Source organism: Dermacentor andersoni, chromosome 2 (genome assembly GCF_023375885.2).
Source record: "Dermacentor andersoni chromosome 2, qqDerAnde1_hic_scaffold, whole genome shotgun sequence".
Taxonomy (NCBI): Eukaryota; Metazoa; Arthropoda; class Arachnida; order Ixodida; family Ixodidae; genus Dermacentor; species Dermacentor andersoni.
Genome location: NC_092815.1, coordinates 200,220,497 through 200,238,385, shown reverse-complemented (window position 1 = coordinate 200,238,385; position 17,889 = coordinate 200,220,497). Strand labels below are relative to the sequence as shown.

The window sequence follows — 17,889 nt, the reverse complement described above, 5'->3', positions numbered from 1 at the left end:
TATTTTTTGTAACTGGTATAGAATGAAAACGGATGGTCGTGTCGTTGTGCGAATCGGAGATAATACACGGCCACCTCATATCGTGGTGACGTGTACCGGGCATAAAAATAATCAAGTGCATCACTATGACGATTTGCTGCACAGTCGTAGTGGCGATATCCCTGCGAGAACGCTAGCGAAAGCAATTGTTGTGTAACTTGCAGTATCGATATACTTTTATTGTCTTTACAGTATGAGGAATGGCTGGCCGAGAACTTTTACTACCATGTCACTCCCAATTTGTGGCCTCCTAACTCTCGAGATTTAAATCTCTTGGAATACTGTCTTGAATGTCACTGAAATCGAGCCTTCCAAACTGCCATATAACACGAAAAACTTACCCATGACCACGGTTGCGGAATCAATCGCCAACATCTCAAAGGGCCACCTGGTTCAAGCATGCAGCCGAACGCCGAAGTGAATCGGAGATTGTTGCGGAGGGTGGATCACTTAATTTTTTAGGTAAAAGTAACCGAAGCAGTTTTCAAGGTTTTGTGAAATTGTATCTATTTTTTATGGCCTGAGGCGTGGTTGCTGTACCTGAAGGCAGCATTGTGTTCTCAAGTACAACGCCTACCCGGTATAGTGCTCTTCACATTCTGTATGCTCCCAAGGTGCGTCCTTTATTATTTGAATATGTACGTCAGTGTTTCCCCTCGACCGAGGGACTCAATGCACTTAGATAACGTTCGACTTATTGCTGAAATGTGAGTTTGCTTGTCAGCGTGATCACCGTTGCAGCCCTTTTAAGTAGAAATTGAGAACAGCTAGGAATAAAAATATTCCGCAACAACCCATATCACAATAACTGTCGACGAGATTCCTCCTCCGCGCTTCCATAAAAACACTCGGCGCCATCAGCGCTGCCATTGCGAAGCCAGCACTTGGCCTCTGAGATGCATGGGGCACCGGTGTCTGTGAATGCTGAGAAACGCGTCATACGGCAACCGGACTCCTCTCTCGCACTTCTATCTGGACACCTTTCGCCATCTAGTGGTGCTGTCGAGAAGTCCACGGGTGGCCTCTGAGACGAGGAGCATGGCGCGACGATACCCGAGAGCACTGACAATGATTCGCTCGCTTGCCACACACTCAGTGGCACATACTCAGCGACCCAAGTCGGCGAGAGGTTCGTTTATCTCCCCTACAAGGGAGATATTGGAAGCGCTTGAGATCAAGAAGCGTGGTGATGCTTTATCAGTGAACCCTCCGTTTCTCTATCGGCAAAGGAACAGGCGTATCTTGGGAGAGGCGATTAGAAGCTGTAATAAGCATGTGACGCCCCCTCGGGCATAATCTTCGTTCGCCTACCAGGCTCGGTGGCCTGCCATGCTCGGTAGGCAACATTGGTTACCGCACCAATAAACACCGGCGAGCACAGCTGCTCGGCGGTCAGTCATCGTTCATCACCACGATGCTGCGGAGCGTCTGTGTAATGGAGGGTGCCGCGAGCCCTCCCTCGTTCATGAACCCGGGCGGATCGTGCCACTGGCGACGGGTACCCACGGATCGTCCCACGCTGCCGCGAGCGGCGAAACATCGCCCACCATTGCTACCGCCATGCCGCTCTACGGAAGGCTCGAGCCGTTCGAAGGAGATGGGTCCACCTGGCCAGTTTACGAGGAGCAAGTCCACGTGTTCTTCCGGGCAAACGACACACCCGAGGTCAAACAGCGGGACATTTTCCTAGCCAGCTGCGGGACCCGCGTCTTCAGTCTTCTGCTCGACCATCTCAAGCCAGCCACGCCACGTCTTAGGACGCTTGGTGAGCTGCTCGCCGTAATGCGCTCGTATTTCAACCCAGCACCATCCACACTAATGGAGCGTTTCCGCTTCAACAACCGGAGCTGCCGGGAAGGAGAGACCCTCGGGCAGTTCGTCGCTGCGCTACGAGGGTTAGCGAGTGCCTGCGTTTTCGAGGATCACCTGGACTCCCTGCTCCTGGACCGTTTGGTCTGCGGAATCAACAACCCCGCCATGCAGACGCGACTCCTGGAGCTTACCGACCCCTCGCTGGACGACGCCGTGAAGGTAGCGCTGGCAATGGAAGCTGCCGCCAAGGATACCGGCGAGATCGACCGTGCGACTGGCTCACCGTCGGCGGAAGCGGCAGTTAACAAGTTGGTGACAAAGGCAAGTACCTGCGGTCGCTGTGGTGGTGCCCACTCCCCCTCACAGTGCCAGTTCTCTCAAGCACAATGCTTCACGTGCGGAAAAACTGGGCACCTGGCGCGGGTGTGCCGAAGGGGGAGGACGAACAGCAAACAGCAGCAGCAGCCTTGTTCAAGCTCACGTACCACACAAGCCTGCGACCAGGGTAGCCGTCGCAAGGGTATGCGGCGGGGGCGTGCGGCAGCAGGCTAAAGTTCTTCCGCGGCCAGGCTGCACGTCGTGGCCGAGGACCCGCCGATTTTCGCCATGTGGCACAAAGCCATTGTACCGTCGTCTGTGCCGCCGTACATGCTGACCGTCGAAATCTGCGTGCACCCCATTTTCATGGAGCTGGACACAGGCGCCAGCGTGTCAGTAATGGCCGGGGAACTCTTCAAGTGCACTTTCCCCGGCGTGTCCGTCGAGGCTTCGGGTGTGATGCTGCGCAGCTACTCTGGGTAGCTCTCCCAGGTCTATGGTCATGCACAGGTCAGCGTTCGCTTTGGTGACAGGCAGGCAACCCTTCCCCTTTACTTACCCAAAGGGGTCGTCGCCGACGTTACTGGGCAGAAAATGGATTCATGCACTGGACGTTCGTCTGCCAGAGTACCAGGAAGCCAGCCTGCATGCGGTGAAAGACGTCAACAGCCTCCTAACCTAGTTCAAGTCCCTGTTCCAACCAGGGATAGGCACATTCGCCGGCACGACGGCTGGCATCTATGTGCCTGAGAGAGCCCGGCCTCGTTTTTTCAAGCCTCGCCCACTGCCCTTCGTCTTCAAGGACGGAGTCACCTAGGAGCTGCAACGGTTACGGCGTAAGGGCATCCTGGTACCGGTCAAAACGTCTGAATTGGCCGCTTCCATCGTACCAGTCCTCAAGCGAGACGGCGGTGTCCGCATCTGAGGGGATTTCAAGGTTACCATCAACCCCGTCGCTACCGTCGAGAAGTACCCGCTTCCCCGGATTGAGGATCTCTGGTCAGCATTGTCCAGTGGGCAGAGGTTTACCAAGCTCGACCTCAGAGATGATTACCAGCAGCTGGTGCTCCAGGATGCCTCCCGGAAGTATGTCACAATATCGACAACCTTGGGGCTCTTTCAGTACACGCGCTTACCATATGGCGTGGTCTCAGCCCCCGCCATATTTCACAGGGAGATGGACAACCTCTTCAGGGTCATGCGGCACATGGCGGTATACTTGGATGACATCCTGGTTACTGCTAGCGACGACGGGAACCACCTGCAGAACCTGCACAACGTCCTGGCATGGCTGCAGGACGCCGGCCTTAAGCTCAAGCTCGACAAGTGCATTTTCCTGGCCCCCAGTGCTGAGTACTTGGGACATGTCATTTCCCAGGCTGGCCTAGCCCCGGCTCCCCGCAAAGTTGATGCTGTGCTCAAGGCGCTTAAGCCCAGAACAAGAAGGAGCTTCAGAGTTACCTCAGCCTCATTAACTTCTACAGGAGTCTCCTGCCAAACCTGTCGGAGCATCTACAGCCGCTCCATCTTCTGCTTCGACATGGTCAGCAATGGGTCTGGAAGGAGCCGGACCAGGCCTTCCAGCGCAGCAAGGAGCTAATCACCAAGGCTCCAGTGCTGGTACACTTTGATCCTGCCAAGCCCGTCGTCCTGACCGTAGATGCGTCGCCTTACAACGTGGGAGCCGTTCTGGCACACAGGGACAAAGATGGCCAGGAACGGCCTGTGTCGTTTGCTTCTCGTCGGCTTCAGGCTGCAGAGCAACGCTACAGCCAGCTGGACAAGGAAGGCCTGGCCCTCATGTTCGGTGCCGAACGCTTCCACAAGTATCTGTGGGGCCGGAAGTTCGAGGCGGTCACGGACCACAAGCCGCTGTTGGAGCTGCTGGGGCCTGACAAGGCAGTTCCCGTGCAGGCATCCCCTCGAGTGGTTCGCTGGGCCTTGAGGCAGGCAGCTTATAGTTACCAGCTGGTTTACCGTCTGCGAAAGGACCTTGGACCTGCTGATGCCCTGAGCCGCCTGCCCCTGCCTGAGGTGCCTGATGCCGTTCTAGAACCTGCTGAAGTGTTCATGCTGGAGCACGCGTACCCGGAGGTGCTCTCCAGATGTGCGGCATCGCAAGCGACCAACCGGGACCCAGTCCTGTTCAGGTGGCGTATAGCCACAAGGGCGCAGTGCTGAGCTTGCAGCAGGGCTGCCTACTGTGGGGTTACAGGGGGGTGATCCCACAAAAGTCTCCGGTCCAGAGTCCTGCAGTTGCTCCACGGGGGTCATCCTGGCATGGAAAAGACCAAGATGGTGGCCCGGTACCATGTTTTGTCGCCTTGCCGGGACCAGGACATCGTTCACATGGTGCAGAGCTGCCAAATCTGCCAGGAGCATCAGCGGGCCTCACGTCATATGGAAATCACCCTCTGGCCGTTGCCACAGTCCGCCTACATGTGGATCTTGAGGGGTCCTTCAAGGACCATTACTTCCTGGTGGTGGTGGATGCCTTCTCGAAGTGAGTGGATGTTCTCCCTGTCACCACTCCATCAGCAGGTGCGACAATTGCAACGCTACGACAGTTCTTCGCCGCCCAAGAGTTGCCGGACGTCATCGCGTCCGACAATGGTCCTGCTTTCGCCAGCACAGAGTACCTGGTCTGGCTGACGAAGAATGGAATCCGCCGGATGATGGTTCCGCCCTACGACCCTGCTTCAAACGGTGCACCCAAGCGAGTGCTGCGAACCATCAAAGACAAGCTCAAGAAGAGCCCGACTGGGGATTTCCAGACGCAGATTGCCCAGATACTGTTTCAGTATTGGACCACGCCACACGATGTCACTGACCGTGCCCCCTGTGAGCTCCTGCTGGGTTGGATGGTCAAAACACCCTTGGACGTCTTGCACCCGGACCTCCGATCCACAATGCTCCTGAAGTAGCTGAAGCTGGCTGTTGACCGAGGGTGCCATCCCGGGCCTTTGCCGGAGTCGGGAGCTCCAGTTTTCGCCTGAAACCTCCGTCCTGGCGCACCCTGGTCCGCAGGACCGGTGGTGTCTCCTGCCAGTGCCTCATCGCTGTTCGTCCGCATGCCAGACGGGGCCATGTGGCACAGACACACCGACCATGTTAGGCCTCGCCTCGGGACCTGGCCAGCACTCTCGACTTTCACACAGAGTTCCAGCCCGCAGGAGGACTAGTGGCAACACAAGTCGCTTCCAGCGTAGCACCGCCCATCTCGGAAGCGGCATGCGTTGCTAGTGGTGCGGCGCCCGCTGTGCCGGTGTCAAGTCCGGCACCAATCACAAGGCCGACCACTGCGGACCCTCCGGACGGAGCGAGGCTGGCTCAGGCAGCACCCGGCGTTGTCACGCCCGGCCCGTGAACACCGGTGCCCAGGCGGAGTACTCGACGGCGGAAGCCACCTGACCGTAACTCGCCTTGGTAGCAGGCACCGTCGACCCGGCTAGGATGGAGGCAGAGCGTCGTACTTTGAACTTGGACGTTTGTTGTCGACAAACAAACTGGCGGTAAGGGGGTGTAACAAGCATGTGACGCCTCCTCGGGCATATTCTTCCTTGGCCTTCCAGGCTCGGTAGGCAACATTGGTAACCGCACCAATAAACACCGGCGAGCACAGCTGCTCGGCGATCAGTCATCGTTCATCACCACCACGCTGCGGAGCGTCTGTCTAACGGAGGGTGCCTCGAGCCCTCCCTCGTTCACGAACCCGGGCGGATTGTGACAGAAGCTGTTCTGTATCGTGTTTTCGTTGCTTAATTCAGATGACGGCAGTGTTTTTTTCTTGACTATTCACTCTTCGCAGCAGCTATTTTTCCTGCATCAAGAAACAAACCGTTCAGTTGTCAGTGCGCCTACGTGGTTGTATCGTGTCGTCTTCCTTCGTCCGTCATTTTATTTGGCGCCTTCGTTGTAAAAAAATTAATGGCTCTTTTTTCGTCATTGCAGAACGGCAAACTCCAAATCCCAGTGGCACATACCTCGTTCACGAAGTTGGTATCAAAGGCTTCATTGAAGAGTGGCACACACATAGTGGCACTCACCCAATGGGTAAAATAGGTATCGTAGAGGTTCATTCAAGATGCGCCTAGACCGACTTCCAACAGCGGCACCTACCCAGTCGCGGATGTACTGCGAGACATGCCAGCATGAAAGAGGTTCGTCGAAGAGCGGAAGTATGTAAACATTTCCACATGTCCCCAAGTTGGTTCGACGGTTGGTTTAGAACCCTGTTCCGTCAGCACAGCAGCCCGATACTCTACTATGCGACCACGCACTACTCAGTGGTCCAGGTAGGTGGGAAAACGATTAGATACTAGCATGCGTAGATACAAGCATACAAACTTCTCCCGGCGTTAAGTACTCTCAGAATGTAAACGCATCAAAATTTTGTATGTAAGCAGTTGCCGAGGATCCTAACAAATGCACACAGTTTGCCCTAGTTGAGAAACACCGCCGCCTAGATTCGAGGTGTCCAGCCTGAAGAACTAGGTTAGAAAATGCGGAGTTCAGTGCCTTCCTCATTGTTTCGTAGTTTACGCTCCTTCAGATGACCGTGGCAGCGGCCACTGTAACACTGACGTCTAATTTATAGCAAACATCACCCAATTTTCCAGGTATGTCTCCGAAGCTTATCACGAACCTGTTTCGCTCGCCTTCTGGGTTCCTGTAGGTGCGATTCCTTAGCGGAGTCTTGGATGCCCAGTACGCGAGCAGGAGGGCTATGGCCTCAGTGGTCGCGCTGTCGAGTTCGGCATCCGGCAGCGTTGCGTTCTCGCTTCGCCGAATCGCCCCGCGTAGGTCTTCCTGGAACTGCGTGATGGCCCGCCTCAGCGGCGCGGGGAACGTGTTCTGCTCGCCTGTAATCTTTGTCAAGTTGCCGTCCTGCAGAAATGTCAAAACACAGTTCCATAAATTGGAGCCTAACAGGGATCCTTGCTTTTATGCAAACAGAGCACGTTTCAGATATTACACTGAACCTAGCAGCGACATATCTAAAGCTCCTGAGAAGAACGCAACAATAAATACAGGGAGTGAGGGGGGTGGGGGGGGGCAACATGCGCAGAAATTGCAGCTATGAATAACCGCAGTCCCTTGCGGCCACGAGGTGAAATCTCTTGCGCCTATATTCTACAGGCAATGACCTAGAATTTAGGCGCGAAAATAAACTTCGAAAGCACAGTCACGGATTGTGCGTGCAGCGGTGTTAGTTGTAAGAGAATACTTTAGGCTCTGGAGCACGGAACATATGGTTTTAGCATCGTCAGAAAATAGACTTCGAAATGTAGGAATATCTTCACATTCGCCTATAAAAAATGAACAATTTATCAGCAAAGTGACCCATCAAGACACGATACCCATGTGGCTGTACATAGTGTGTGGCCTCTAATTTATTTCCTCCCTCTGTCTCAAAGGAACACACTCGTGTTACAAAACTACCACTTCGGGACCCCAGTAACAACACGGCATGAAACTGCGCCGAGCGTCGCCAGCGCAATCCATAGCCCAGCAGTGTCCCTAAAGCAAAATTATTGCTGTGAAATCCAGCCGAGCCGAATTGCCCCTGTGAGACACCATCACCCACCACGTTTAACATTTCTTGTCTTCTTTTTTCTGCCTACCACGTCAGTGATACGGCTGTTAGTATTGTTGGCAGGTGTTCAGTGGCGTAACTATAAGAGGAGGGTACCGAAATCGCTCGCCCTAGGCTGGACACAGTGCAAAAGGGCGGAGGGCTACCACCGGGCGCCTCTGAATCTCTGAATGCCACCTCTGGGTGCTTGCGGCCTGTGTGGCAATATTGGTGTAGTGCCCGCGCTTGTCCGTGCGGAGACTGCGTGGAGTGATGCGCCGGATGAAACAGGGCTCCATACGGTACTAGAGAAGCTCTGACACCTCTACTGCGAAGATCTCCACATGGTGGTGAGGCTCCTGAAGACTACCCACACGAAGACGCCACACTCCAGTGGCGCCAAAGTTCAGAAGATCAGCCGAACAAGAGCACAGAGTCACGCGCACAGGCTCGTCTACAGTGCCGGACCATATACTATAAGACAGGGCAGGCGTGGCTGCTTCGCTGTGCGGCAACCTCATCATAGTACACCCGCTACGGCCAAGGTGGGTCGCGGAACTTGTGTGCTATACGTTGCTACCGAAACAGTGTCGATAGGACCATTGGAAATGTGGCGCTCCTTTTGTCTTTCTCTGAGTCACGCGCGCTTAAGACACTGATAGGCTGACTGGTTGAGACGCAGCCTTCCTTGCTAATTTCGCCTTCGTATCACTCATGACCAGTGAAAACGAAATCTACGTAATTACTCTGCTATGTACCCTTCATTTAAACTAGCGACCTGAAAACAAAATTCGCTGTAACCGCGAAGCAATATAAATATCCAGTTGGCATGGCCACCGGTGAATCAAAGACAATTGTGGATAGCCAGTGATGATGATGCGTGGTGTTTTATGGCGCAAGGGCCAGGTATGGCCAAAGAGCGCCATGACAAAGGTAATGTTAACGGTGCATTGTGAATGATGCAGGCAATGAATTAGACAATGAATTTCTCATGGTATATGTGATATGGCTGTAAAAAGGCCTAAAATCGGTCGCTGTGGGTGGCGTAAAATATATACTTGATAAAATAATGACACTGGTTAAGTAAGTAGTGCTGTGGGCTATGGTAATGGAGTTTCGTTAAAATCATGATGCAATAAAACATTACATTCACACTTTAACTTCAAGAAAGCATTTGAGTGCAGGGCTGTTATACGTGAGCTAAAAATCTCCTGGCCAAATGATCTCCAGAGCGTCTGTTTCAGCTAAAAACTCTAAAACTAGTTTCGGATTAAAAAGCGGTTCATTGCTGAGAAAAAATTTCGGGTGAAGAGGAATATTTTCGCGATATGCGGAAATGAAATACTTTTCCTTTCTGCTTCTATTGCAGGGCATTGGATAAGAACGTGCAGGACTGTGAGATTTTGGCCGCACTTACTACAAGTGGGAGGATACTCCCCAGTCAAGAGGTAAGAGTGAGTGCCGTAAGTGTGTCTGTGTGGATAGCCAATGGCGGAATTGGCTATCATTGAGATTAACGTGAACAAGCAGTGAAGAAGAAACTAGGACAAGGCAAGAATCAGATGTATGCGTTAAGAGACAAAGCCGACAATATTATTACTAATATGGATGAGATAGTTCAAGTTGTAGAGGAGTTCTATAGAGATTTTTACAGTACCAGTGGCACCCACGACGATAATGGAAGAGAGAATAGTCTAGAAGAATTTTATGTCCCACAAGTAACGCCGGAAGAAGTAAAGAAAGCCTTGGGAGCTATGCGAAGGAGGAAGGCAGCTGAGGAGGATCAGGTAACAGCAGATTTGCTGAAGGATGGTGGGCAGATTGTTCTAAAAAAAACTGGCCAACCTGTATACGCAATGCCTCAGGACCTCGAGCGTACCTGAATCTTGGAAGAACGCTCGCATAATCCCAATCCATACGAAAGGGGACGCCAAAGACTTGAAAGATTACACACCGATCAGCTTACTGTCCGTTTCCCACAAAGTATATACTAAGCTAATCGCAAATACAATCAGGAACATCTTCGACTTCTGTCAACCGAAGGACCAGGCAGGATTTCATAAGGCTACTCAACAATAGACCATATTCGCACTATCAATCAGGTGATAGAGAAATGTGCGAGATATAACCAACCCTTATATATAGCCTTCATTGAGTACGAGAAAGCGTTTGATTCAATCGAAACCTCAGCAGTCATGCAGGCATTACGGAATCAGGGTGTAGACGAGCCGCATGTAAAAATACTGAAAGATATCTATTACGGCTCCACAGCCACCGTAGTCCTCCATAAGTAAAGCAACAACATACCAGTAAAGAAAGACGTCACGCAGGGAGATACGATCTCGCCAATGCTATTCACAGCGTGTTTACAGGAGGTATTATGGGACCTGGATTGGGAAGAATTGAGGATAAGAGTTAATGGAGAATACCTTTGTAAATTGCGATTCGCTGATGCTATTGCCTTGCTTAGTAACTCAGAGGACCAATTGCAATGCATGGACACTGACCTGGAGAGGCAAAGCAGAAGAGTGGGTCTAAAATTAATCTGCGGAAAACGAATGCAATGTTTAACAGTCTCAGAAGAGAACAGTAGTTTACGATAGGTAGCGAGGCACTGGAAGTGGTAAGGGAATACATCTACTTAGGGCAGGTAGTCACCGCAGATCCGGATCATGAGACAGATAATCAGAAGAATAAGAATGCGCTGGGGTGCGTTTGGCAGGCATTCTCAGATAATGAACAGCAGGTTGCCATTATCCCTCAAAAGAAAAGTGTATAACAGCTGTGTCTTACAAGTGCTCTCCTGCGGGGCAGTAATCTGGAGGCTTAAGAAAAGAGTTCTGCTGAAATTGAGGACGACGCAACGAGCTATGGAAAGAAGAATGATGGGTGTAACGTGAAGGAATAAGAAAAGAGCAGATTGGGTGAAGGAACAAACGTGAGTTAATGACATCTTAGTTGAAATCAAGAAGAAGAAATGGGCATGGGCAGGACATGTAATGAGGAGGGAAGATAACCGATGGTCATTACGGGTTACGGACTGGATTCCAAGGGAAGGGAAGCGTAGCAAGGGCCGGCAGAAAGTTAAGTGGGCGGATGAGATTCAGAAGTTTGCAGGGACAACATGACCAGAATTAGTACATGACCGAGGTAGTTGAAGTATGGGAGAGGCCTCTGCCCTGCAGTGGACGTAACCAGGCTGACGATGATAATGAGATTAACGTCCAGGCCGCCATTGTTACGGTGGCACAGATGAAAGTTTCACCTGAAACATTGCGCCTCATATGATCGATGCATTGGCCTCACGAGCTATCCCGTCCCAACGTTCGTAGCGCTTAGCCAGGAGACATTCCGCACCGAACTCTAACGAAGGCCTTCTTTCGACTCCAAATTTGACTCGAGCACTGCTGCGGCAACTGAATGGCAAGAAAGTCTGTTGTTAGAGGCCCAAGCGATCCTTCCACCACCTCCATCATTCTTTCACAGGACGTCGTTCCTCTGCATGCTATTTCTGCTATCCATCCCACCAAAACTTACGAAGCTTGCTCAAGGAACTAGCCACAATCAGTAGACGCTGCCTGATTTTAGCCAGGGGTATCTGCCATTGATATTCTGGGCTATCGTTTCATCAAAAATGGTATCGTTCCCTTACCTGATAAATCCACAATCTAGCACCCACTGACGACATCTGTACGTGCCTGAGAGATATTTATCAATGAGGGAAATTTAGAAGCCATCTCCGGTACCCAAGCGTGTACTGTATCCTGCTAATGCATGCGATGAGCGAAGGCGTAGAAATCTCTGATGGCTGCGGGCGTACAGCCTAAACAGTTGCAGCGTCATGCTCACATCTCTGTGACAACTACGTTACGATCCACACGTGACGTTCCGGAGCCACAATGCTCTTTCTTGTTTTTCTTGTATTTCATTTTTTTTTCCTCTCCAAGCCATGGTTTGTAACCTGAGCGGCGTTTATCAGTAGCCTAAGAGCACCGAGCAAGATAGCGTCTGGCTTTCCCCGCGCTGTTAGCTGGTATGAGGACTGCGTGACAATAAACCTAAGCTACGCTTCACTAAAAAACTCCAATCAGCATGCAATTAGTACTCTGAACAAGCGCTCTGTGGTGCTATAAGCAGCCACTAATACACATAATATAACTGAACCGTAGTGAGTCCGACAAACTCTTTTTTAAAAAATCAGTGGCAATTACATAGTAAACGCAAGAGAATGCGTTAGGATTACGTTGCATCTCTTTGACGTCCCGTATGCATAATGTAAAGCGCGTCACCACATTGAAAAGTGAGGTTCAGGAGCTCACTGTACACTCGTTCTAGAAACCTTTTCGAGGAGCGAAGTGCAACTGACGGTGGTCCAGAGCAAGCAGGGCACCGTCAACACAGCTAGTTGGTCGAGTTCCTTCAACATTGCATGCGAGTAAATGCCCCTAACAAACGAAAGGAAACACAATACGCCACGTGTCCCTTGTACTTTCTTTCGTTCTCGTCTCTTAGGCGAATGTACACGCCTCTAGGTCACCGTCAGTTGTGCTGCATATATAAAGAGTTTCCCAAATATCATGCACCAGGGCATGATTAAAAATGTACAAATGCCACGTAGCTGGACTGAACCAAAGTAACGCTGTTCGCCGTCACTTACAGATCCTGAGATTATTTCTTACATTCCGCCTAATTACATAATTAGTTTAAATTGATCAGCTTCTGAATTATTATAGTAAGATGACAAGCGTCAATGCGAAAATTGTAGAGCAACATGAAAAATTCCCGATACAGCTTCCTGTTGCTCGATACGTCCTGCACAAAAGTTTTTCCGAGTGTGAAAGAAGCGCGCGAATACACGCGACTGGCCGCTAACACATTTTGCTCTTGGGTACTAGCTGTTTCTTTTTAGCCATCGTAAACGCAAAATAACGCTCAGCATCATCGACCTCCCACGTGACACCTCAGGCCTTCATTTGAATGCTTTACCGTTATGTTCACGTGCATGGCAGGCACAGATTCACTGGCTTGTACACTTACGCTGGTTTCCTATTGCGGGCTAGAACTAATTTATATCGTTTCGACATTTCGCTTCGATATCTCTTCACCCCAAGCTATTTAGCTTGGGGTGAAGTGACGTGTCGGCAAGTGGACATGCAAGCCCGAAAGCTACATTTCGGTCTTGAGCCATGTGGAGCACGCCGAAACAGGAGCCGGATTCTGCTACGACTGAGGGCGGCAACACTGGTGAGTTACTTAACGTCGCTGGCTGAATCATCATGTAAGATTCGTTTCGTTAACTTAAAGGCGGAGACAAGCTAACGAACTAGATCCTTCATTGCATATCGGCAGTCAGATCCCACCGTTGCTGTTTCCGAAATAAACGTTTCGTTGCGAACCAGCGTTTCTCGTCTTCTAATTCTTGTGCTCCTTAACGCTGTTTGTACACATTAAGGACACTCCGCACGATAGTGGGTGTGAGAAACGCCGCACACTCGCAACAGACCGTCGTTATACACACACAGTCATGAAAAAAATGAGTGATATCGGAACGCCCCTCCCGTATTCTATTTTGCAGCCGCGCCCGTGGGTGACAGAGTAGCTTCATGTTTGTTTTTTCGTGTCCGCCGGCAGCTTCTTTCTCCCCCCAAATCCGAATAGCCCTTTGGTAAATTGAAGTGAAAGTACCGAATTCATTGCATTAGACAGTTCCATGCATGGTATGCGACTAACTGGTGACGTTCTTGGGTCTTATTCGTTACTCTTTTGTCCCAACAGAGCCTGCACCAAGCACGTCTCACAGGCTTTTTCTTCCGCCAGCTGTCGCTCAAGGTGAGTTCAGAGCTGGTGTACGGCAATTTTGCACATCCTATTGTCTGTGTTCTTGTTTCATGAGCTACTGTGTTGTCCTAGCGGAGTTTTCACCGAGCACGTCTTAGTCCTCATTTCAGGAGCCCCCGTCAAGTCCAACAATAAGGGGCCGGAGCCGAATTCACGTGGTTTTTACACCACGAACAAGGAAGCCGATGCAGAAGTATTTGTTTGATATTAAGCCTACAGAGAGCTAAAGGGCATCAGTCATCATTCCACCAACACTGATTACTGGCCGACTCATCCAAGCACCTCAACAAAGACTTCCTAGAAATTATTCGTGTTCACATGCACCTGTAACCAAAGCACGGACGACGTTGGCCAAAAGGGTTCCGTCAGTTCACCCTTAACCACTATTTCACTAGCCCAAACACCTGGAAAAAACGCTGAGCCTTCAAATAATAAAAGTGTTAAAACCCTGGGTATCGGCAATATCACTCAAACCTGGGTTGATGTTAGAGACCCTGGATTTCGTCAATGAAACAACCAAAGAAATCGGTATCTGATGGACAGGGCAAGAGTCCTCATCTTTGGCGAAATTTCTCTAAAACGAAACCTGGAATATTGTTCAAAGCATGATGGCGGTCATGTCGACAGCGGCATTGAAAGGTCTGGTCAAGTAGCATACACAGCACTCTTTTTTTCTGGTGTCAGAAAGAGCGAAGCGGGGGCTCCAGCCTGTAGCTTTTATGACAGGTGAAGGTATGGCTGATTCTACATCCGTCTTGAGTTTACTGAGAGAGCTAGTAAGCAAGCGGAAAGACTATGGTCTCTATGGAAAAGCACTGATATGCAATCAAACTAGCAGCAATTCTGCAGTTGGGACAGCCCACAGGATCCTTTTTTTTTTACATGCATCGGGCAAAAATATACTTTATTTTTGACCCACTGTACTTGTTGCAATCTGCTATGGACTCGCGGAAATATGACCTCCACAGTGGCGAGGATGTTACTTCATCCTAACACATACTCGAAATGTACGAGTCTTCTCATCTTCCGAAATATAAGTACCTACCAAAATCAGACCGTAATTTGTACAAAAACTCCTTTCGGCAACAGGGTGCTGAAATTTGCCCCGCAAGTATTACGTAATGTAGCGTTCCTAGTTAAAGGACACAATAGACGGAAAGTATTGCTATGGAACTGGCGTCCATCTTGTCTGATATTTTATTCTAACTTCCCTCTTCTCTTCTCCTGAACCCAGGTTCCTGCGCTTCTTCATCTTCTATTCGAAGGCTCATACCGCTTCACGTAACAGTGTGTAATTAGCATTTCAGACCTTAATTCATTGCTTTTAACGTTTTACCTCCTACTGCGACACACACAGGCAGCATTGTAGAACGAATAGACAAGCTGCTCAATGCCTTGAACTACACGACGCACAAAAAAGCGGAAAATGAGGCACGCCTGTGAGACACATTGTGTTCACAGAACACATTGAGTTTTGAAAGGCTTTGGATTAATTCCTGGAAGTTCAGTTGCCGTCTCCAACCTACAACTATATTTATTGGCCTATCAACGCGAAAGCGAAATCTTGTTGCTGCGGCAAAACCTCCAGTAGCCTTGTTGACGCGGCGGCTGAATCGGGATCCCCTTGAGGATATATCTTCGGGCTCATCGGCAGCAGCACGTTTGCAAAACAAACTCCAAATCACCATCAGTTTCCTGTGGCACTCAGGCGCATTGTTGTATCGAAGCTTTGAAAGCTTTCTGGAAACAACAACTGCGAGATGGAAAGGCGTGTTCTAACGGAACTTCAGACACTTCCACTGCCTAACCTGAGCAGAGCGACAGTAGGGGCACCTAGCACCTCTAGTGATGCCTTTAGAAGGGCCGGCTGAAAGTAGTGAAGAAGCAAGTGATATGCTGGAGTCCAACATGTTTTACTAAGTGTATGGGTATTTGACATAAACATTCCTAAAGAAGGGGCAGCGCTGCTCATGCCACGACCTCCTTACGGAAAGTAGCCAGAACCTCTAAAGACCTACCAAACTATTTATTATGTTTAAAACAGTTGAAATAAAGGAAAAGGCCCTCTGCCATTTAAATGTGTCGATTAAGCCATCGTATCAGTATGACGTGAGGATAGAGGACAAATTTACACACGCAATATATTTTATTGCACATCATTAAGGCGTTACCACGTGAATTGTTCTGTATCATGGCAGAGGAGACCGGCGATCTGCCATTTTGCAGTGCAGACTACAAACAGAAATTTCTGCAGCTCTACGCCTATCCTCGGCTTCTTTGGTACCTTTGGTTTAAAAAACAAGATTTCAGCTTGGAAAAAGGCCTGAATCTGCTGCCAAGAGAAAATTGAAAAAGCCCTGTAGGTAGCTGTCAGGGCATCTCGCAAAAATAAGCGTAATACTTCTCTCTTTTCTGCTTCATCGTCTTGTGGTTTTGGGTTTCCTTTCCTTAATCAGCATCCTAGCTTTGCCAAATTATTCTATTGGTGTATTCAAGGACAAGATTTCTTTTATTTGAAAGCAAGCTTTTCATTCCCCATTTTTGTTCAAGGTCATCCTTCTTCCTCATCGAAACATAAGATCAACCGGTTCTTTGCTCATCCTTATTACGAGTCACTCTTTAGTAGCACAGTAGCGTATCTGTAGCAGTATTTCCTAGTGTTCGCGGCCATGTGCGATTCCTCTCCTGAAATAACTGATGCAGCATCGGATGTTTTCCATTCTTCTTTGCACCGTCTGCAACGTAAAATTTTACTTTTCTCAGTGGTTTTGACCTTCAACGATTGAAGAGCAAAGTGGCTTTTCTTTCTTCTACACGCGAGTTTTCTTATTCCTATATTTGATTCCTCATTCCTAGTCTTGTTGAGGGTCGCTCTTCCTGTTCGATAGCCTTGACTTTTGCACGAGGTAGTGATTGATTGCAGAGTTTGGTTTCACTGCTGTCCCACATAGCAGTGGTCGCTGCGTTGTTTCTCGGATTTGGCGGTCTGGTCAGTTGCAATGTGAAACAGTCACCCAAGGTAAGCACCTGCTGCTGCAATACGCACAGCGACATGACTGCCAATTTACACACCTTGTGTTCCCTGTTCTTCATTTCCTGCTGAAGCCGTGGGCAAATTGTGCTTGTGGCCTTTCTCGACCGGGATTTGGCGCGAACGGAGACCAACATACGTGCTTACAAGGTCCGAAGTGTATGAAGTTGACAGCCACGTGCGTGGAAAGGCCCGCAAAAGCGGAAATAAAATTTCACGTCACAATCAACGTCGAATATCACGTCGCCGTCGCCGTGATGCGTCGTATAAAGCCCAAGGGTGATAACATCGTAGCTGCGCGCCGTATGCTGTATGTGCGAGTGAAAGCTTGCGAGAGTAAGCCGACGATGGCGGCGCAGTATCGTACGCGCAAGAGAGGAAAGCGGGGAGGAAGCGCACCGTGTTCCATTGCGTACATAACACTAGGAGGATGGAAGGGAAGAGAGGGACAGGGAGCGCTCTACTGCAGCGGCGGCCGAGGGGCCCCATCTTGAAAAGTATTTGCGATCAATACATATCTAGATGCTCCGACAGATCATAGCTTGACGGAATGAAGGAAGAGGTCAAGAAAGTTGGCAACCAGGTACACGGTAATTGAAAGTGTAAATAGACAACCAGGAGTCAGAAAGAAAGTGAGGGAAACAGAGACAGCCAATTAGATGCAAATAAAGAAAACAAAGAATACCATGGAGATTTACAAGAATGCGAAAAAAGAAAATAGAAGGCAAAATTCGTAGGCTAACAGGAAGGGAAGCGCCTTGCTATTTGAGGGTCGAGATGGTTGCCTAAGGTCAAAAATCCATTGGACCACGAATAACCTGTGGACATCCCGATTAGACCCGTACGTCCAAGTACCGGTTAGGACGTCCGGTGGATAACATGAGCACATTAATTTTGGAATGTCCCATTTAAGACATTCTTCGGACATCGACCCGATTGAACTGGGATCTAAATAAATCCACACAACTTTAATTCTATAGATGTCCAAACAATGTTTTGAACTGGATGTCCCATAGCGGACATATGTGGGACCAACACACACTTCAACACGTATTACGTGATCATATCGCGGGGTGCTAGTCTCTTCCATGGCTGCCTTCAGCGCACTATCTTCCGAAAAGACATGTCATCCAGCAACATGAGGTTGTTGCACTCAGGATCAAACTTCTAATGCAGACAATAAATGAAGAAGCTGCAATGAACGACCAAAACTGCACAAGCATATCGGGAGGAAACGTCACAGAGCGGTAGGCAGAACGCCGGAAAAGCTGCGCAT

At 49.8% G+C, this 17,889-nt stretch overlaps 1 protein-coding gene across 1 annotated transcript in view; it reads right to left on the bottom strand.

The window, feature by feature from the left end:
* The window catches only part of LOC129387350 (uncharacterized), a 66,608-nt gene that overhangs the window by 13,035 nt on the left and 35,684 nt on the right, over positions 1–17,889 (bottom strand). Inside the window, exon 8 of the mRNA XM_055076276.2 lies at positions 6,815–7,056. Coding sequence (XP_054932251.2) covers positions 6,815–7,056 — 242 coding nt within the window. The remainder of the gene's footprint in view (positions 1–6,814; positions 7,057–17,889) is intronic.